The following is a 23,423-nucleotide window of genomic DNA, read 5'->3' on the forward strand; positions in this document are numbered from 1 at the left end:
CTCACATCCCTGTTGAGTAGTAAAAGACAAACATATTGGGGGATATTCTCAAGAACGTGTGATAATCATCGCAAAATTAGCTATACGCAACTTTGCACATCGCAGTTTATTCTCGACAAAATAACACTGTGTTAAAGTTGTATTCCCAACCCGACGCCACCATGTGATTGTAGCAGGATAATGCGCCAAATGACCACGTAAAAATCAATGCAACGCCCAAAAAATGCAAAACACAAACCCCAAAAAAGTTGCGACGCTCCAAATCGCGATACAAAAATCAGCGACAACCAGCGACAGGACTACAATTCCCACGCGTCATACGGGAAAATGCACTATAAAAGCAACACAAGAACAAAACCAAACTGCGTAGCACCATGGATGCACCTGGACCAAGTGCAGAGGACAACCCAAACCCCACAAGCCCCACAGAGGACCAGCCAGGAACCCTGTGTACTCAGAAGGGCAAGGAGAAGAGGAAGAGGAAGACGGGGTTCCGTCCGCAGGAAGACCGGATCATCGTCACAGAGGTGACAGAACACTACCAACAACTGTTCGTCACCTCCACTGTGTCATTGGCAACACAAACGGAAATATGGCAGTCCATCGTGAACAACGTGAATGCAGTCGGAGTGTCAAGGAGGTCAATGAAGGAGGTCAAGAGGCGCTGGCATGATGTGCAAAGCCAAACCAAACAGAAACTCGCTGCCAACAGGAAGGCAGCAAAGGCGACTGGAGGTGGTAGTCATGCGCCACAGGAGGAGCTGGATGAGCTGGAGGAAATGGTGGCCACAGTCATCAGTGTGGATACGGTGCAAGGAGTCGGGAGCCCAGAAACAGCTCAACATGACCAGACCCAACAGCAACAGGGTGAGTAACAACCAGTGACTGGGGGGACGGAGGGAGATGGGCACCATGGCACGCATGCACATTCAAGTGTAGCACACTGCACACCCACAATGATTGTGGAACATGTCCCTGATACCCTTGGCACACTGCAGCACACATAGAAACACCAAGAAGGGCCCTGTCCACAATGTGCACAAAGGGGCCCCCCTCCCTATCACCAATCCCACAATCTACCCATGCATATGTGCTGAATCCAGTAAAGCCGCGGCTCTGTGAGCCACACTGACAATGCAAGAGACATTTCATGGCTGCAGCCAAAATACATGACATGATTCACGACACAACACTGAGGTGGACCAGTGTAGATCACATCCTCAAAGTAGCAGGTCAATCTCTGACACATCCACATGCACAGACAACCCCTAATGTCAACAACACATCTGCAGACAAACAATGCACAAGAGTACAAAAACTGTCCAAGAGCACAAATGACCCAAGTCGTACAAACCTCAGCACCCGAAAAGCACACAAGTCAAAGGCACACGGCCTCAAAGGGATAAGGGGATGCTAAATCAGAGCTGCAGGGGCGACTCTCCCACAATGCAGCACACAAACATAGCAATCACAGCACATTAACACTGACGACAATGTGGTACAAAGTGCAACACTTACACCTCAGGACAGAGGACACAATTGGTGCCGCTTGTTCGTAGAAACTGGCCAACCACATCTGGCATTGCATGAAACTGTGAGATGATAATGTACGAGTACAACCACATATCCATCATGTAGTCGAAATGTCCACTGTCCCGCATCAAATAGGCAGCTCCACAAAAACAGTCACAATGTACAGTGTACAGTGTCATGCTGTCTATCTGGAAACATGTACAATGCGTCAACATACATGGGACACACTGTTAACCTGCATCACCCCTTTACATTGCAGAGGGACAATGTACACCTCCTGCAGAGCAGACAAGACACATCTTCAGTGATGATGAAGAGGACCCCCTGGTCATCTGCTCCGACACCCTCCAACATATCGTAGACAGCCTCTGCACCCCACCTCCAGGAGAAAGGCAGCCCAGCTGCATCGAGGTGACCCCAAAGCAGGAAGCACACACCACCACAGCTGGCTCACAGGACCCCCACGACCAACCAACACATGGCATGTGTTAGGGTGCCAGGAGAAGATGGCTGATCAGCTGTGGGTGGGGTTCGACCTCATGGCAGCCACACTAGATGCCATACATGGGAGTCTGAGTCCCATCAGGGACCACTTAGAGTCCCTAACGGACAACGACTGTTCGCTCCATGCTCTCCAACAATCCTTGGCTGACATTGCTGGGGCCATTACTCGGATACAAGAACTGTCTAGTCAGACAGGCTCCAGCGATGACAGCACAGAGTTGGCACAGATGAGGAGGACAATGGAAACCATGGAGCAGATGCAGGCTGGAAGTATGGCTGCGACGGCTGAACACCAGCGAGATGTAGCTGAGATCTTCCATGCCCTGCAGATCCTCACCTTGCCATTGTTGCCACAGAGCCTGTCCCAGATGACTGCTGCAGGAACTTTGACACACACCTCTCCGCCCCCTGATGTGTCATTGGCACACAGTGATGTGGCCCTACCACCTCGGCTCCTTGATGTGTCAGTGGCACACAGTGATGCAGTCATAACACCACCACACACACCTGACACACCGGACACAGAAGACGTATGTCAGGAGTAGGATGTGGATTGTAATGACTGTGTGAGGAAGGAGGTTGTAGCATTCATCCCTGCCATATAGCCTATCCCTGCCTGGTTCAGCCGTATGCATCATGCCATGGAACAACACCTCCCACTGCCCCCCGATACACTCTGCGACATGCACCTGGACCCCGACATGGACTGCCATATCTGCTCTGGTTCCCAATGACACTGCAATCCGGCTGCGGACTGAACTCTTCATCTTCCGATTAACTTTTCATTCACACAAGGACTCTGGTCGGCCCTCCACTGTGCAACCATGTAATGTGGGCCTGGCATGGCAATGTACTGCTCCAGCTCCGACACTCATGTTTGACCCTGACCCACATGGCCAATTAGATGACTGTGAAGGTGTGAACTAGCTGTGGCCTCATTGCACATGAACAACAATCTCGCAACCCCCCCAACGTAGCCCTACGTCCATGTATTAAACAGGCCTGTGTGTAGAAATGTCACAATCGGTAGCAGGCCTGACGTAGTGTCCCCATCACATGTGGCAACAGAACATCTCTTCGCATAATCTACTCACACACATCTGTGTCGACACAGCCAGTTTTGTTTGATCACATTGATTCACATGGCAAGACGTTGAACACCATACTCACATTGCTGAGGACAGGTAAGAGCACAGGTCTACTAGCAACAATCCCAACCACAATGTCTGGCACACAGAGGTGGAGCTGGCAATAGGGACTCACCCCCAATGTACATGCATCAGTCAGTCCGTCCCTGTGTACGGACAATGCTCATTGAGGCACTCGATTTGTCATTCTAATCAACACTCATCACAGTTGAACACTGGTGAAGTTGCGCAGACTTTATTAGCATGTGCGTGGCAGTACGGGCAAGGCAAGGGCCACAACATTCAGACAAATGCTTAAGACACTTACAGGCAGCATAGGAAAATGTCGGGGTGCAAGAAATGGGGAGGCAAAAATTAACACAAATCATTATGTATGGCAATGCGCTCAGCCCACCCTGCCTTGCTGGACTAGTCATGTGATGTTTGGCATCTGCTCATTGCCCCGTGTCAGTGGACACAACTCACAGCCCATTGGATCTGCATAGAGCTGTACCACTGGACTGCGCAGACTGTATGCTCTGCTGACAGTGAGCAGGTGAAAGGGTCCAACGAGGTCAAATGTCGTACTACATTGCCATGTGTGTACTGTCCCTCCAGCAGTATGTCAGATATGTGAACTTTGCCAAACGACGCTGTGCAGCTCCAACCATGGGACAGCATCACCTTGCAAAGGTGTGTACCAACACGGGTAGGTGCCCGCACATGCATTCTGAGTCCGGTCGAATGCAGTCATGTCCACTGTTATGGTGGAATTGTGACCATTCCTCCAAGATGCAACACAGTGTTGGGACATGTGCTCTGGGTGACAATCAGTTGTGGCTGCAGGAACGTAGTTACTCGTCCATAAATGCCAGCGCAGCTTCATGGGCAATCAGTTCCAGGAGTACGATGTTCTCGATTTCAACGAACATGCGGTAGAGCCAAACCATTAATTGGTCATTAATTGGACAGATGTGCTCCGTCCACGCCGTTACACCAATCCGCAACACAGTCCAATAGGGGAGCGCCTCGAGGTGGTCACTGCACACGAGGACTTGTGCAATCTCCCATCCACTACTGCCACCACATTCGCCACATATCAAGGCATCCCATGCACTGGGCCAACAGGGGGCACACACACAAGTCATAATCCAGTTCAGCTACCGTTGTGTTGGATGACATGCCACAGCTCTGAGCAATGAGTTGTATATGTGTGCAATGTTTGGACATATGGGTTGTTTTTTACTTTTGTGTCAAGGCCATCTCATGCAGGTGTACCTCAAGCAGGGACAAGTGTGTGTGAGGTGTGGACACGTTGGTCTTTCATTAGCGCAGTTCATGGTGTGGGAGTCGTCTAAATCTGGTATGGCATCTCACTCAGGGGGTGCCAGCTGAATTCAAGACCAAGGTTGTAGGTTCAGATGTCCGTCCGCCTTGTGTATTGAGACAAAGGAGCTTTCTTTCCTAATGTTAGTCTGACTACTGCTTGCATTTCTGAGCTGTGATGTGGCCTTCGCGCTGAAAATGATGCCAGGTCTTAGACTTTGGGTGCATCAATTGCGATACACACACAAAAGTTGGCATGTATGACCCAAGAGCCCGATTGGCCTTGCCCTCCTTGTTCAATCTCTCTCTCTTTCTTTCTCTCTCTCTCTTTGTCTCCCCCTCTCTCTCTCCCTCTCTTTCTCTCTCTCCCTCTATCCCTCTTTCTCTCTCTCTCTATCCCTCTTCTCTCTCTCTCTCTCTCTCTCTCTCTCTCTCTCTCTCTCTCTCTCTCTCTCTCTCTCTCTCTCTCTCTCTTTCTCTCTCTCTCTCTCTCTCTCTTTCTCTTTCTCTATCTGTCTGTCCTTTGATGAGTGCCTGACACACCTGCTTATCTTGGATTTTGTCCTACAGGCTGTGACTTACAGATTGTCCAGGGATGACCCGCCATGTCGCTTCCAAATAGTTATTTCGAGTCAAATTTAATTGTATTATTTTCTTGGGACTTTCAGTGGTGAATGAATGATTCTCCTTTTTCGGACCACACATGAATGGTAATTATTGTAATTGTGCGACATCAGGCGAAAGATTTTGTACATGATTTCGTGAAGTTGATGTGCAATATCTTGGTCGGGGGGATGTGGGAGTGCCCAGGGTAGGGCCCCGGGGGTGGGGGAGGTCCTGGGGGTGGTGGCAGTGGGTATTGTGGCCCTCTTGGGTGTCCGAGCTGCAAGATCGTTGCCTCTATGGCATCTGTTGTTCTTCAGGTGTGGCTCTGGGCTGGGCTCCCTTTTATGGTGCATGTTGTGGTCCGACTTTACACCAGGTAAGAGCAGGTGTTAAGTTCCTGCTGCCAACGCGCCTTATCGCCTGTTTTGTGATCTTATTGCAGATCTGACTGGTCATTGATAATGTTGTGACGTGGTGTTGTTGCAGCTTTTTTGCACGGGAACGCCTACTCTGCATATCATTAGCGTTAGTTGCAGGGGTCATCTGTGGCAATGTTTTTTACCGATGCTATCGCAGGTAAGCACCAGCTTGTGAATGAGGGGATACTTTTATTGAGAATATGCCCCTCAGTCTTCACACCCCTTTGATGCAGTCCCCTTATACCTTTACACTAAGGATAGTTATGTCCTTAACTTTATAACTAGAGATCAGATTCATTTACTTTCTTTTTTTTTCCAGTGAAAAATTCACCAGGTTTTTTCTGGTGAAATGTGTATGGTCAAAATCTTGGGAGTATGCAAAGAACACACAGCTTGTAATTTCAGATAGATGCAAAAACCTGCTTGCACCTAATGCGAGATTACTGTGCCACTGATAATAAGTCCCATATTCCTTGTTTTACATTGTTATCAAATTCCTTTGAAATACATCAACAAACCAAGGGCGGCCATGTGTATAATTCAGTCTATTTTGCATATAACCCATTTGTGCATTTGTGAGTGATGTCAACATTAACTCATTGAAGTTGGGCTTATGATTTACCATTTCACATATGAGGTAGCCACCATACAACACCGTGTATAGAACCATTGCAATTGGATCTCTACTTTAAAGATGTTTCTCCTTCTTTGCATCATTGTTGGACTTGACCCTTTCTGCAGGGACCCACCGATTTTTGCTCTCCTTTATTGAACTTGTTTTTCTTGGCTTTAGGACTCAGCGCATTTTACTCCTGCCAAACAGTGGTGACGTACTGGTGCTCTCCCCTTTTTAACCATTGTAGAATTGAAATACACCTGATTGGTACATTTACTTTACTTATAGGTCCTTAATATATTGAACTACATATTCCCAGAACCTGTAAATTCAATGTTACAAGTGGGCGGCATCACTCATTGTGCCACCCACTAAAGTAGTACTTTAAAACATGTCTCAGTCCTGCCACTTCAGCCTGTGGTGCAGTTTAAATAAACCTTTGTCAGGCCTAAACCTCCCATTTTAATACTTCTAAATAAACTCAAAGGTAGGCCCTAAAAGCTCATAGGACAGGATGAATGGTATTTAAAAAGTAGGACATATGTTCTTAAGTTTTACATGTCCTGGAAGTGAAAAACATCTGCAGTCATTTCTCACTGCAGCAAGGTTACCTCTCCCCTAATCTAACACTGGGTTACATATCCTCTTTAATGGTAACTTTGGTTTGTAATCTGAAAATGCCATGTTTACAAAGTTGATATTTTTCTGCCCAAACCAAATGCAGTTTGCTGACAGGGTCACATTACTCTTTATGGCTTTCCAGTGGTGTGATGTGGATTCCTTTCAGACAGGGGAAAAACAGGCCTTTGGTGAGAGGAAGGTTGTTCCTCTCCTGAGAAGGATGGCCTGGGGATACACTCAGCCCTTCCTGAGCTTCAAAGTGTAACCTGATGGCTGTACCCAGCCCCTTCCCGACTTCTGAAGATGCCTATCATGTCCCTGGCGAATGCTTGCCCTTTGTTTTTCTAGAAAGATTGGAGCCAAGCACAGGGAATGGGGAAGGTTGAAAAAAAAAAAAACACAAAAGAGCAGCCAAGGTCTACAGATGGTGTTTGACTGCAGTAGCAACCGTGAGGCACTGGTGGAGAGCGCATGGGACAAAGGGTTGTTAAAAATTAAAGACTATTAGTCACAAATAGGCTAAAATAATTCCCATCAGACCACCCATGTGGTGGAATTGCGTCATATGGGAATCAATGATCATCCCAACCCAAATCTGACCATATAGTGTCGATCCGGGAAGGGTTGTCAAAAAATAGTCCTGTTGTGACCACATGAAGTGTTGTGAATGGACGAAGTGCAGTGCTAACAAAAAATGTGTAAAATAAAATTAACTACCAGGACACCAGAGAGCATTACAATCGGAGTCCAAGTGTCAAAGATTAAAAACACGCCAAGTAGTAAGACTACTCAAAGGCGCTGTGCAGTACGGTCGACATGTTTCAGCTATAAGAGCCATTAGCTCAGCTTTCTTCAGGACCTTGAACAGGAAAACAGCTACTGCAACTACATATGATACGTATAAGTGAAAAACAATGTAAATATACTGATACAGAGTTACATGTATACCAGGAATTAGTATACTTAAATGTCCACTCGAGGGAAAGAAAAGTGTCTTCTTCCTAGCAAGAGAGAAAAAGAAAACGCAAAAGACAGTATGTCAAAACAACACCGAATCCAACACGCTCACCCACCGTACACACACAGAGACCGTACAGACACACCTGCAGGAATAATTTATATTCTGCATTCTAACAAGCAAATTAGCTATAATCACTCAGAGGCATTTCCTCTCAGTGATACTCACCCAGCTTTGTGTGGGTGATGACCTCACCTCACCCGCCAACCGCTCGGGAGTATGAGGCCCCGCTCTATAGTATAGAAATAAAAGACACAGTAAGCACACAACTTTACAATGTCCTACTCAATGGTTCTATACATATAACCCAACTGATGTGTGATAGTACACAAGATGTCACACCCAACCCTGAACACCACAGAGATTCATAAGGGGTACATAAAAATCGCACATCCTGCGATCCTTAACATCACACAGAAAACTGGTATCTATGTGTATCTCAAGGAAACTCCTTTGCCTATTGGGGACTCCAGCGTTACTATATGGGAGAGAGGTTTATTCAGGGGCATTACCCCTAAGTTGCTACCTAGGCCAACCCTATTAAGGGGCTGCTGAGCTCTCTCCCCATATCCAAAAAGCAGGATACCCAGGACCAACCAAACATGACAAGGTAGGGGCCCTACCGGGTCATCCTGAGCTGATTAGTAGACCGGGAATTCCCTGGCCTTAACCAAGATAGAAGAATAGGGGCCCGCCAGGTCCTCATAACCTGACTGGTACACCGTAAATAGATTCCTCACTGAACTCAAAAGCGGGCACTCACTGACTCACCTGTCCGTCGGTGCTCTCGCTGCAAATACGAGCGGAAGTGGAGGTGAAAAATATTCACACCCTTCCTGCTTTTAAACCTTCGTTGGTTGGGTAATGAGTCAGGGTTAAAGGTAGTCGCGGTAAATCGCGTAGCGAAAGCTGCTACTTTCTCGCGCATGCGTGAAGGTAAGGAACCATTAATCTATAACGCATGCGCCGACCCTCGGACTCGCCAAACAGCGGAAATATAAATCCCCGGTAGGAGCTTTAACGAGCGAATATTTTTATCATGTATGATGGCAGATCCATTGTGCTCTGAGGATCACATTTACATAACACCCCGGAAGGTAGAGTTTAAATAGCACCAAATCGGCGAATGTCATCATGCAGAGCTCCTGTAATATATATCAACAATTAGTGATGGAAACAAAGAATGTTGCACTATTGCCACCGTAGCGTGTGATTATAGGTTATAAATTGGGAACCAACTGTCCCAGGTCAAGAATTGTAAATAGGGGACCAGCTGTCCCAGGTCAAGAATGTGATTAGCATGAGTCTCCAGGTGTCATACGTACGATGGGACATGCTAATGGAGTGGTTTTTTCACCTCCACTTCCGCTCGTATTTGCAGCGAGAGCACCGACGGACAGGTGAGTCAGTGAGTGCCCGCTTTTGAGTTCAGTGAGGAATCTATTTACGGTGTACCAGTCAGGTTATGAGGACCTGGCGGGCCCCTATTCTTCTATCTTGGTTAAGGCCAGGGAATTCCCGGTCTACTAATCAGCTCAGGATGACCCGGTAGGGCCCCTACCTTGTCATGTTTGGTTGGTCCTGGGTATCCTGCTTTTTGGATATGGGGAGAGAGCTCAGCAGCCCCTTAATAGGGTTGGCCTAGGTAGCAACTTAGGGGTAATGCCCCTGAATAAACCTCTCTCCCATATAGTAACGCTGGAGTCCCCAATAGGCAAAGGAGTTTCCTTGAGATACACATAGATACCAGTTTTCTGTGTGATGTTAAGGATCGCAGGATGTGCGATTTTTATGTACCCCTTATGAATCTCTGTGGTGTTCAGGGTTGGGTGTGACATCTTGTGTACTATCACACATCAGTTGGGTTATATGTATAGAACCATTGAGTAGGACATTGTAAAGTTGTGTGCTTACTGTGTCTTTTATTTCTATACTATAGAGCGGGGCCTCATACTCCCGAGCGGTTGCCGGGTGAGGTGAGGTCATCACCCACACAAAGCTGGGTGAGTATCACTGAGAGGAAATGCCTCTGAGTGATTATAGCTAATTTGCTTGTTAGAATGCAGAATATAAATTATTCCTGCAGGTGTGTCTGTACGGTCTCTGTGTGTGTACGGTGGGTGAGCGTGTTGGATTCGGTGTTGTTTTGACATACTGTCTTTTGCGTTTTCTTTTTCTCTCTTGCTAGGAAGAAGACACTTTTCTTTCCCTCGAGTGGACATTTAAGTATACTAATTCCTGGTATACATGTAACTCTGTATCAGTATATTTACATTGTTTTTCACTTATACGTATCATATGTAGTTGCAGTAGCTGTTTTCCTGTTCAAGGTCCTGAAGAAAGCTGAGCTAATGGCTCTTATAGCTGAAACATGTCGACCGTACTGCACAGCGCCTTTGAGTAGTCTTACTACTTGGCGTGTTTTTAATCTTTGACACTTGGACTCCTATTGTAATGCTCTCTGGTGTCCTGGTAGTTAATTTTATTTTACACATTTTTTGTTAGCACTGCACTTTGTCCATTCACAACACTTCATGTGGTCACAACAGGACTATTTTTTGACAACCCTTCCCGGATCGACACTATATGGTCAGATTTGGGTTGGGATGATCATTGATTCCCATATGACGCAATTCCACCACATGGGTGGTCTGATGGGAATTATTTTAGCCTATTTGTGACTAATAGTCTTTAATTTTTAACAACCCTTTGTCCCATGCGCTCTCCACCAGTGCCTCACGGTTGCTACTGCAGTCAAACACCATCTGTAGACCTTGGCTGCTCTTTTGTGTTTTTTTACCTTGGTATAGGGGAGCGAGCAGCAAGGTCAGTAAATATTTCCCCCCGACCCTCCACACACCTGTTTGTTTTTTCAATGGGGAAGGTTGGACAAAGAGAGTATTCGCCCACACAGGTCATTACTGGATATAAAATTGGCACTCTTAAGAACCTCCCATCAAAACACTTGTTTATGTGAGAAGATTCAGAAGGAGAACTACCCTGTTTTATGAAAAAGAAAGATTTTACCAACTTGCCTTGAACCCTGTATGCCAGAAGCGACTCAAGGGTCAGTTAGCCGATCTCCTGTTTGTGCTACATGAACGACACCCACAAACATCCAGAGGCTTTTCCTGCTTTCCAGCTGACCAGGCCCAACTGGACGTGACCTGGTCTCCATTGCTGGCCTCTGTAGAAGTGAGTACTGACACACCTCTGACCCCAAATGCTGTCCCGAAGCTCCTAGCTCCTTTTCTGATGTCAGAGTGTACTCCTTACTGCTCACCAGATCTAATGCAGCGTAGCGCAGAACAACACAAGGCCTCACATTGCAGCACCTCATATCTCATGACAGGTGGATTCACTGGTTTGAAGTAGAATGGTGCAGGAGGACTCAGGGCTGCACAGCTTCTGACCGTGGTTCAATGGACCCGACAAAGCGCGATGCAGAGCTTCGCAAAGCAGCACTGCACTCCCAGCAGGCCACACCTGTTCCTGTGCCTGACCAATGTCCCAATGAGGTTAGCCTGAACTTCTCAATTTGTCCTGGCCTGGCGTGATTGGATACCTGTAGTTTGCTCCACACACCTTTTTAGTGCTATTTTCACAATTAACTTTAAGAAATCATTACTCCTGTTTTACTGATTGGATTTTTGTTGTTTTAGTGTAATTTTTAAAAATGTTTAATTCTCTTTATTTTTCAAAATTGGTTTTGGGGTTTTCTTGTGTTGTCTTTTTGCTTTATTATTGTTTAAGTGTTGCTGTTAATGCTTTACACATTGCCTGGCAACTTTTGTGCCATGCTACCAGAAGGTTAATGGACAGGTTTATTTAGCGACTTTTGTGGTACACCTTGACAAGTATTGTGTTTGTTACTTTTGTGGGGTTTTCTCCCCTCTCAATTAATAACCCAATTTCTTGCAGTCATGTCCGCACAAGCCGAAAGCCAAGATGAGTCCCACGCTGAATTAACTCTTTGAGATTGTTTTAAGATACTAAAGCTAGGACGTTTTTTGTTTTTTTTAAAGAAGTGTGTTTAAAGTGATGTAATCTAGGATGGTGAAGGTGTGGTCTGTCACCCATCGCTATATGCCTCTTTTAAGCAAGGAATACACTATCTGGAAATCTAGTGCGACTAGTGCCAAAAAGTTTAGAATTTCTTGTGTACTCCACTGTTGAGGGACAAGCTCAGCCTGAGGCAGCATCATGTGGCCTAGAGAGGCCATAAAATAACACTGAAACAGCCTGTGAATCGATGTGTGCCAAGTGAAATTAACACACGGCAGGAACCGTTCTTTCTTAGACTAATGTGCAACAAGCAGCAGATGTGGAAGGAATGGGCGTTTTTTAGGATGACTCAATCCTTGTACATCTCAGTGGGGGCCTGACAGAAAAATTGGACAAATTAACTTAGAATGGCTATGAAAGTAGTATGACTAATTAGCTATATGAAAAAGTTAAAATTGTTAAAATATGTCCAAATGACTGCAGATGTGTTATCTAGTCTGCATGCCGTGCGAGCCAGCAACTCCTGCAGTCACTCATTACTGGAACGAGTAATGGTAAGCAATTGTGACAGCTGGGTTACTCTCACAGAAGACACTGGAAGGAAAATTCAGCACATAAACAGCAGCTGATGCACTGTTTCCTTCTACTTCAGGGATATGTCTCTGGGGACAATGCTTAGAAATAAAAGTATAATCCTTTTCCAGCCTGTTGAAATGGAGATGTTGGAAAACTGCAATAATGTATATAGGAACATTAACATCTCTTTGACGATCCTTTTGTTTACCAGCACGTGCCAGCACTACCCCCAGTCTATGTTCCCTGTGCCAGGACTCGTGGATGTCATAGAAACCTCACGGTCCCTCCATTTTAATGGTCCTTTTGGGACCGACACTTGCTCAGTGTAATAGCAAACCTGCCCCTGCTTTCTTACGTTAATTGAGAATGAAGTGGTAACATAAAGGCTGTAGACACTCTAAAGATAGGTAGCCCACTGGCTACTATCTGTCACCTCCTGTAACACCTCTAAATTTAGTATTTAGGTGGCACCCCTGGACCCTGAACTTTAGATTCAACAGACCTTAGAAGACAACAGACAAAGAAGAGCTGCTGACCCGAGAACGGAGTACCTGCTACAGAATTTTGACATGCCCCCTGCCTTAAGGACCCAAAAATTGTGGTGTGCTGTATCATCTTGCTGCTGTGAGGCCTCGGAGAACCTCGGCGTACCTCCAGCTCTTCACCAATTACCAGAAAACTTCCTTGTAGTAGAGATACTACTCCCATTCAGTCCACAGGCACCAAACCCACAGAATTGAGTTTACTAACTTGCTGCTTCCCGACAACTCCAACGCAGCACCAAAGCAAGAAGAAGTACACCTTCTCCGGAGGGTTAGACCTGTCCTATCAACGAGAGAGAGGATGCGAGGCCCTACCGGAGCCGTGCCGTAGCAATACACAACATACCAGACCACCTGCAACCGAGATGAAGGGTCAATTCGGACACCAACTGCCCAGTAAGCAAGCACCAATCATGGGAGAACGAGACCCCTGAAACCCACTTTGTGAGTGGCCCAGCTGTCCGGAAATCGTCAATGAAACCTGCCTGCCCCATGACCGCAAAGACTGCTTTTACGCACATAGCCCGTTTGACCTATCTGCTCTGCACCCAGCCTGCCGTGCCTGGGTACTGACAAACCAGCTGTTCTCCTGTGGTACTGAGGCCCTTGCAACCTGATCCCTTGTTTGGGATCCCCCGGACTTACCTGTAAGTCAACCTGTGCAGTCTATTTTTAGGTGACTCTCTTCTTCCTAGCGCTCCAGCTACCAATGTCCTCAGCACCCTCCTCCTGGCGGAATCCAGGACACTTCTGGCAATCCCCTGGTGAACATTGAACCTGGGCATGCTGCTACCCTAAACTCCGAAGGTGAACCCCTAGAACCGACTGTCTGATTTAAAATGCATTTTTGTTATTTTCTTTCATACGCTATCATTGCGTGTAATTGCGCACAACAGTGAACTATTTTCCGAACTTTGAAAACTCATAACTGAAAAAGAACTTACCTGTGTTCAAAGTTTTTGGTCGTAAAAATTGTATAAAAATCAGTGTGTGTAAATTGGTTTTGGATTTATTCTTGCATGTGTGTGTCTAATTTATTGCCTCTGTTAGTAAAACAAATGCATAATATTACCCTCTGATAAGCATACCTGCTTGCCAAGACTAGCACAAATATAGCGTTAGTATTATCTACTTTTGCCCCGTGTACCAATTTGGGACCCACTGGACTCTCTGCAGAGTGCACTTAATTTTAGTACACTATCTAGAGAGTCAGCTTCAGGGCCGGACTGGGAAACAAAACCGGCCCCGGCAAAGTGCTCTGCCGGCCCCCCCTCCCCACTCGGGGGGTTTGGGGGTGTCGCCGAGCTCTTTGCCCGGGCCGGTTTTCGGCCGATTTTGGTACAAGGCCGATTTTGCAGCTTTGTTGCAAAAACGGCCCTGTAACAAAAACGGCCCCCAGGGGCCCAAAACCGGCCCCCACCCGTGCGGCGCACCGGGGTATTGCCCGGTGCCCGCTATGGCCAGTCCTGGCCTGGTCAGCTTCATCTACAGCTACCTCCTAGCTTAGCAGTCTGGTTTCCTAAAGGCACCCACGTATCTTTATAATTGTGTTCTATTTGACAAGTCACGAAATACCCCGTGCTCAAGCTGTTGGCTCAGTCTGTAAAGCTTGAGTTTACCATAAGTTAAGTTAGACTGCAGGTCCCGGAAAGCTGAAGATGGAAACTATGGAATGTGTTCTAGATATTTTAAATTGCCATTTGTATTGTACACATTCTGCCATTCGTATGGCATTGTAGTGCTTTCAGTAGTCCAGGAATTACTTTTCAAATGAAGATTTGCAGTCAATATAGTAAGTGGAAAAGTACCTCTTTTGTATGTGGCACCTTTAAATATTTGTGTAGGTGATTCTAGAAGGCCGTATCAAATTGCTTGTTATTCTTCTTGCTTGTTACAGGTGTCCATCACCCATCTACTGTAGGTGTGGTAATACTTTCTTGAAATGTGGAGAAGATTGTTTTGAGGACTATATTGAAGTTATTTTTGAAATGTGATGTATTCTTCACTTTGTGTGTGTGTTTGTGTATGTAACTGTAGGCAGTTTGTTTTACTTTTTTACCCTATACAATGATGCTCAGCAAAATACCTTTAGATGTGTTCTTAAGAAGAGGTTCCAATCACATCAAATGAATGGTCTGATAAAGATGCAGGGAGGTCATAAAAAGTGGGTGCAAGTTGCTCCCTAACTGATTGTGACCTGATTGTCAACTTGCGAAGCATCTTATGCACTAATAGGTTGCATTGCAAAATGCCCATTTCCAGTGGCTCATGAAGTGATCTACCTAATGAATATTGAATAAGAAAGTCACTAGCTGTAGTGCCCTGCGATTGGCTGCAAATGGAAGAATCGGGGCCGGACAGGGACTGCGAAATACTGTCTCTGTCATTGCAATTTCTAATAGGATTTTTTCCAGCAACCCATGTTCTTTAAAGAGTCAGGTGCTGCTTTAAAAACTATTTCAGAAGACATCTAAGGACCATTGTCTGCTTCCCCCAGGACCACCACCTACTTACTCCCTGTAGACAGCTTCCCTTTCCAAATTAAGTATCACACCAATTTGGGGGTTGGTAACTTCTTAAGTGTTTCCGAACTCAATTGAGGTCACAAGCCATTAGATCATAATTAGGAGGGTCCATCCCTTTCTCTCACCCTTCTAATTGCAATTCAGAATGAGTTGCAGGACCCCTTTTTGCAAATCGCCGGGCTTGTCACCGCAAAAGTAAGTACATTGCCCCCCCTGGTTCACTGTGAAAACAAATTGCATTCCACGTAAATGATACATCAGATGAAATTATGTTTCTTTATAAAAGAATCCTAATAATCTGTTTTCATTTAAACGTTTGGTTGACAACTGCTGACTGTTGAATTGTTTTGTATTATAAATGTTGCTCTGTGTTGATTTGTGTGTATTATTTACTGCAGTAGGTGATGGACGACAGATTGAGCAGCTGGAAGTATTCATTTTACAGCTGTTCTTAAATAAATCATACAGGGTGACTTCTGAGCTGTAACAAGCATGTTTATCTTCTAAGATGTGAGGTACTTTTGCAATGATTCTGAAGGTACCTTGCTGTGCCCCACAGGAGACAGAGTTGTGCTCATTGGCATAGCAGGTGGCGGCCAGTTTCTGTTTTACCATAACCCCTGGGGCTTGACTGTAAATAAAGGTGTAGATCGCCCAATTACTCGCTGACACTAGCCCCTCCTTTCTAGCAAAGTTTTTAGATTATTTTTCCCTTTTCCTTTATTTACTGTTATTGACATGTTCTGGCGTAAGTTAAACTCATTAAACTCAAAGCAATACACCTTTGGAGCAAGCCCACAGAGGATAATGCAGAAAATAACAGAGCAAATCTTCAGTCATTTTTAAATCCAGACACCGAGCGTGTTTTCCATCATCTTGTTGTGGTTGGCAACTCTCTGCAATGTCCTGATCTGCTTCCAGCAGTATTTGCAAAACTTAACGAAGTAGAAAAGAACCTTTCACTAGAGAGAGCGAACAAAATGGCAGCCAAGTGAGCTATTAAATTCCACCATGTGTGGCAGGAGTCCACGCTTGAGTTTCTTGTAAATATTACTTCTAGCAGTAAAGTATTGTTTTAAGTGCTTCGTGTTATTGTCTCTTGCAGCTCGGCCACTTTGCCTATAACCTTCAAGTGTTTGCTGGAGAATAATCACATCGACCGAAGAGTCGCCAGGTTTGTGCTGCCTGTGGGAGCAACGATCAACATGGACGGAACCGCGCTCTACGAAGCCGTGGCCGCCATCTTTATTGCTCAAGTGAACAACTATGAACTGGACTTTGGGCAGATTATTACCATAAGGTATACACTAGCCCCGCTGGCTGACTTAGTCAAGTACTTTGCTTTAGAGTAGGCATGCTATAGTGATTTGCATTTTAATAGTTCTGACTGTGGATATGCCATGCTTTCTTTCAATATGCTTGAAAAATATAAGCAACGAAAATGGAAAGTGATGACAGAAAAGTATGACTCTGCCTACCTAGTTTGCTTATTTTATCAGCCTTCTTCATGATCAAGTCTAAAATGTCATAATTTTTCACTTTTTCTTGAGAATTTGTGACAAAACCAGTCAATTTAAGACCTATGGACTAGTCCTTAATTTGTTTGTGAAGGTAGAAGCGAGTTCTAGGCTTTGCTTTTGCATTTGAATGTGTTGTGATCCTGGCTAAATCCCTGCATCTCCTGGGGCCTCACTTACCATGTCTAATAACGTTTAGGAACCCTTAGGAAAGGGCGATTTCAGATCAATATAAATAAATTGTCATTTAGATTCTCTGTGGGCAGCCATTGATTACTTTCGCAGATCGTTTTAAAACATTTACATTTGTCTATGCTACTGAAACAACGAGTACTGGTTGTCATAATTGTTTAAATTTTCAGTTGGACCATGGCCTAGCATTTCAGAATGAACTATTCTTCTTGGTTTAGGAACTTTTCTGATTTGCATAAGGTCTGAACCCTATCTAGCGTGGCAAAGGGAGTGCAAACAGTAATGGCTGGAATGTGACCCCAAGCAATAATCAGTGGGGGAGATGTTTGCAAATATCCAACCCATCACTTTTGTTTTTCTCAACTTTATGCCCTAAGTGTGATCAGGGGCGTAGCTTCAAGGGGGGTGTTTGGGGTGTGACACCCCCCTAATAAATATATTATTTAGTAAATAGTTGGGCACAGGAGCTTTCAGTCGGGTATGCTGAGCTGTCTGTCAGATTTTTATATACTCACTCAGACAAAAACACATATTCTCAGTAGTGGCCCGTGGAGGGAGTGCCGCGGGGCGGTGGGGCGGGGGAGAGGCAGTGTGGGGGTAGTAAACTTTGGCTCACGGCCGACCAGAGTAATGTAAATAATTAAATAAATGAAACACATTTTTTTGTGCGCGCTGAAACGCCAAATGCGTTTAAGCGCACGCAATGAAATTTGTTTTATTTACTTATTTACATTACTCCGGTCGGCCGTGAGCCGCAGTTTACTACCCCCCACCCTGACCCTCACCTGCCCCGCTCTACCGCCCCACGGCACTCCCTCCACTGGCCGCTACTGCACATTCTTATGTTTTGAAGGTCTTAAAAAATAGTTATTTTACAAAATACTGTGTTTTAAGTACCTCTCACAATCCGCACTCCTTTCCCTTTCCATTGGGCCTTATGCCCCTCTCATGCACTGCTTCTCATATAATAGTTAACATGATATGCCAGTGTGATTGTTGGAAAATCTGAAGCTCACAACCCCCCAGTCTTACAGACAAAGCTACACCCCTGAGTGAGATGCAATGCCCAGATGTGGGGCTTGTGCTCACTGTGCCCCAGGACTCAATTGACACCACACGAATAAGGTCAGGAAAGCCCAGAAACAGTAGGGGGTAGGATATATTCTCTTTCAGATGGTAGATGTCCAGGATGTTTGTGCTGGACTGTTTTTGCTGGAGCACAGCATGGTCAGTTTTGGTATAAGGTTAGTTCCTACTTGCAGCAGCATAGTGGTCAAAAAGCAAAAAGTGGGATGCAGGCCAAGTAATCACCAGTGTCTGAAACTTTTGCAAGCATTCCACCAATCATTCTAAGGCTTTTTAGAAACATTTTTGTGCCAGAAAAATCCTCTTTGGAAAGTAAATTCATGTGAAATGCTAAGAAGTGCAATTAAATGAGTAACATTTCTATTTATTTAGTGTACAGCTCATCTGAGCTGCAAGTAAATTAATGAAATGGGAATGAGGTGTGAAATTCCCTTACTGTTGGCTAGTCATTGGGGGCATGTTTGAAGCAAGAGTGTCAATTGGGGGGGGGGCGGTTTCTATAACTGTTAGCTGGAATACATTCGTCTTATGTTTTTGTTCAGCAAGGTTGTTCAGTGACTAACATTTCTACTGGGCATTTGATGAGCACCCCAGAGCTCACCAATAAAGAGGGCGCAGTCATTCATTTCATTATCCATGAGAGGCTGAGCACTTTTACAATGTCTCTGCCCACATCTCATAAAAATAAAAGGACCCAATTTTAAGACCATCCTAGAACTGGTCCTTACATTGGCCAGCCCAGCTGATGCATCTCATCGAAAAGTGTGGTTGGTATCAGCAGTGTCTCATCTGATTTTTTTTGTGCTGTGGTAATTCTTCTTAAGACCCCATGCATGTTTGTACCCAGCACTCAACCGCATAGTTCAGTGATGGGGCAAGAGTGCAGGTGCGAGGTTTAAAAAAACATATGTGAAGGACCCTCAGATGAGGAGGTATGCCTACAAGACAGTGACAAAGAAACTCACTTCTAACAATTTTTTGTTTGGTGGGGATTTCTACAGTAGACACATGGCATTTTTTGCTGGTTTGTGTGACAAGAGTAGTAAGTTTAAAGTGTGTTCTGTATGTGCTGGCTGTGGGTGGAGCTTATCAAAAAGACCAGATAGTCTTTACTTAGGCAGATGCAATGAGAGGTGGCCATGTGCAATAGTGTTGCATGGGAAAGCGGACACACATAGCACGTAGAAGGTGCACACAACTAGAACGTTTATTTACAAAACAGAAATATTGCCATATGGTTAAATCTGTACTTTGTCTTGTGTTTGCTTATGGCACTGCTCACCCTGAGCTGTGCCTGACAGTTTCACACATGACTTTCTTCTGATCATTAATCACATCTTTATCTCAAGGTCATAAGGCCCTCAAACTGAAGAAATATTCATGTGCGTCCTCTCTTGTCTCCTCGTCTGTAGCTATTTATTATCTTTGATGTCCACTGTCTATTTTGCCTGCCTGTGCTGCTTTGATGTGGGTTCTGAGCGTGCTGAGTGCTTTCATGCAGTGCTCTCTCCTAAATGTAATCATGTTCATGTGGATCATGTTACACTCTCTTGCACCCATCCAAGGAATGCTTTTCCTCAGACTATTTTTATGCTGTATTTACCAAATCTTGATCATTGTTTTACATCCATATTGTCTTTGTATTCACTGTACAACTCTTTATTAAGGTTTGGGGCTGATAAAATAAATGAATAACAACATCTTGGCTCTGATTAAAAGGCGAAGGAGAGCATGGGATGCTTCATGCCAGCTCTAACAACAATAATCCCAACAAGCATTTGCAATGCAATAGGTCTCGCAGCATTAAAGTTTGAGTTATTGGCATTGTATATGACAATGGGTTGCATTACATTTTTAGCTAAGTCTGTATTGGTGTTACTAAAGGTTCAAGTCCACAAGGCTTAGTACCTCTCATCGACAAGCAGCATCTTTACCTCCCGCTGAGCATATTCTACAGAACTCTCTAGTGTCCCAGATCCAGTCCAGGTTTTTGGTTGCTTGCTGAGATTTATAACATTGTTTAACTTGCTGTAATATCAGGACTACAAATCCCAGAATGCAAGATTATCGATTGGCTGAGTAACTAAAGCACCGAGCTGTACGTAAAAAAAGAACACCATTGTACGCTGAGAACGATTTATTCAGAACCGTTTGTTGGCGTTAATTATGACGTGAGTGCCATAAATTGGTACCAAAGTCAAGAGGTGCTTGCGGAAGTGTCAAAGTGAAAAAACTTGACCTCGAGAAGAAGTTGCAACGTTCCCATATACTTCGCAAAGTTTGGTAAAAACTTGGCACCGCCCTGGAAATGTGCACGAATTAAGATGGAAGGCTGCCAGCTGCTTCCGGGATGTGGTTGGGCTGGTCATGTGTTCACTTTAACGAGACCATTGATTCCGCATTCCTGTGCACCTGGTGGGTGACGCGGTGTCAGGGCGGGGGCTAGCCCACCTTAGCACTCCTTTGCCTGAATGTAGGGCCACAGGGAACAGTCAAAGAGGAATGCATGCGTTCACCATACGTCCTGTCAGCTTCCATGCCCAGCAGGCAGTGCCAGCCTTTGGGATGGGTGAGCCAGCACACAGCCAAGGTGCCAAGCTTTGGATGGGCACACTGCGGTGTACGCATGAGGCCAAATAGGAATGCATGCGTTCACCATACGTCCTGTCAGCTTCCATGCCCAGCAGGCAGTGCCAGCCTGTGGGATGGGTGAACCAGCTCACAGCCAAGGTGCCAAGCTTCGGATGGGCATACTGCGATGTCGCATGAGGTCCTGCAGCCACCAGGGGGCGCAAGCCTGCATGGATTCTTTTGATCACGCTCCCCCGCCCCGTGATGAGGGGGCGCCGGCGCCCATTATCCCGCCGCCCTGGCCGGGTGGCCGCAGGGCAGGGCCGCACCGCTGGGAAACCCCACCGGAAGTCTCGCCCAGACGTGGAGGAAATGACAGGCCTGCGCCGCGGGCCAGACCTCGCCTTGGCAGACGATGAAAGATGGTGCTGCCGCGGGAGCGCCCAAAAGAAGGGCTCATTTCAGGTCCTGGTCACCCGGCGCCACCCAGAGGAGCTGCCGGCCTGGCACAGGGACTTCACCTTAAAAGAAAAAGTTTCAGAATAAAAAAATGAAAAACAAACTTCTGGTTCTGTTTGGATAAAGATTGCTCTGAATGTACTGCTGTGTTGTCTTAGGTCTGGATTTGGGTCACACAGCAGACGCGTGCCTCGTGCGGTGTGGGCGGCTGCAGTGTGTGCACACCTCAAACCACCCGTGCCCTGTGCCAGGGGGCAGGCCGGGTCAGGGCGCCCTCTTACAGTTCATGCAGCAGCCCAGGGCTGGCTTTAGCACCTGTGCACTACCACGGGGAACTTCCTCTCTCCATAGCCCCCTCTCTCGCAATCTGGCGGCTCTCCTCCCGGTGGGGCTCTGTCCGGCCCGTGAAGGCGTCTCTAGCTGAGGCGTTACGGGCGGGGCGCCCACGTGTGTGTCTGTGTGCGAGGGGGGGGGGGGGGGGTCCACTTTTGTAAAGTTGTGTTCCCCCATACATTGTCGTTGTTTTGATGTTTTTGGCACATATTTGCTCAATTAAGTTACAGAAGTACCAAAACCCTAACTACCACAACGACTCTTCTTTATTGAATTAAGTGAAATATGTATCAAAAAGCGCAAGTAATAATACTTTTCATCTTTATTGAATTAAGTTAAATATGTGCCAAAAAAACCTAATCACCACAAATGTAGCAAAACACATATTTGTGGATTTAAAAAAAAAATGTTATGGAAAATCTTTATTCGTATGAAAATTATAAAACCATAAAAACCCACCAATATAACAACTTCAGAAGCTCACAAACTGCTAAGTCTACCAATCTCTCTGTACCAAGGTAGTACAGACAATACTTGAAAACAGTGCATAGACCACACTGCCATTCAAAAATGCTTTGGAACATATGTGTGTCTATAGTGTCATCACACAAATATGTATATTACAAAGCAATTGCCCAATTTCTCACACTGTACTAGAGATGCCCCAACAGCCCATTCTCACCACTCAACATTCGGAAAGCCGACAGAAGTTATTACTTCCAATTGCAGGAGAGAAATTGCCTGCCGTAAGTCACCTCAATCTGTTTCAGTAAATTCAATGGCATGGGCATGGTCGATTTCCTTTTTTTTAAAATTATTTTTATTGCAACTCATAGAGAAAAAGATACACATTGTAACAAAAAGGTTCCAAATATAACAGAACAGAATGAATTTTTTTCCATCAGTCTGAATCTTAGCTGAATACATATAATAGCACACTGAATGTTGCAGAAACAGAAGACGGCTTTAAACACATAATAACCTTCACTTACAGAAAGAGTCCCAGATTCTCTCAAATTTCATTAGTGATTGTACACCTCTTTGTTTAGCCAAAGCAGATTCCATCAAATAAATTTCATTAAGCAGAGACCACCATTCCATAATATGAGGAGCGATAGGAGAGATCCAAGCACGAGCAATTATTACTTTTGCACAAGATAGTATAACAGTGATTAAAGTTTGCTGTGGAACATTAACAGAATGAATATCAAGTAAAATTAACGGTGCTGCTAAAAGAGGGGAACAGATCAATTTTAGTTTCATAATTTTGTCCAGAGCCGACCAAAATTCTGATAACATAGGACACGCAAATAGCATGTGTGCCAAATCCGCAGCAGCTAGTGCGCACTTGGGGCATTTAGTTCGTTCAGTATATAAGGCATTTGTAGACCATTTGGATATTTTTTCTGGAGTATGGTAGAGCATACAAGTGGTTTTAAACTGCTGAAGCCTTAAACTAGAAGAGGAAGTGGAGTTATAACTGTTACGAAGTGATAAGTTAATCAAATTCGGGGTGATATTAATCCCTAACATTTGACTCCATTTTCCCTCTAGTTTAGAACAATCACTAACTTTATATGAATTAAAACATTTATACCCGATACTAATTAAAGATTTATTCTTATCAGAATACAAGCAATCCCAAATATCCGAATCCAAAAGCTCAAAAAGTTTCATTTTACGAATGAAAAAATCATGCAGTTGTATATATTTAAACCTCATTAATTCTGTAGCCTTATATAAAATCTTGACCGACTTAAAACTCAAAAAACCTTGCGCCCCATATAAGTCCCCCAGTGTTTTTATACCACATGTAGACCAGCTATTACACGCACCATCGTTAAAAA

The 23,423-nt window shown here is 45.1% G+C and overlaps 1 protein-coding gene across 1 annotated transcript in view; it reads left to right on the forward strand.

Moving 5' to 3' along the window:
* SLC1A7 (solute carrier family 1 member 7) overlaps nucleotides 1-23,423 on the forward strand; it is a 720,509-nt gene that overhangs the window by 563,520 nt on the left and 133,566 nt on the right. Inside the window, exon 8 of the mRNA XM_078673458.1 lies at nucleotides 16,524-16,718. Within this exon, the coding sequence (XP_078529584.1) occupies nucleotides 16,524-16,718 (195 nt within the window). The remainder of the gene's footprint in view (nucleotides 1-16,523; nucleotides 16,719-23,423) is intronic.

The sequence above is a fragment of the Lissotriton helveticus genome, chromosome 1_2 (genome assembly GCF_964261635.1).
Source record: "Lissotriton helveticus chromosome 1_2, aLisHel1.1, whole genome shotgun sequence".
Classification (NCBI taxonomy): Eukaryota; Metazoa; Chordata; class Amphibia; order Caudata; family Salamandridae; genus Lissotriton; species Lissotriton helveticus.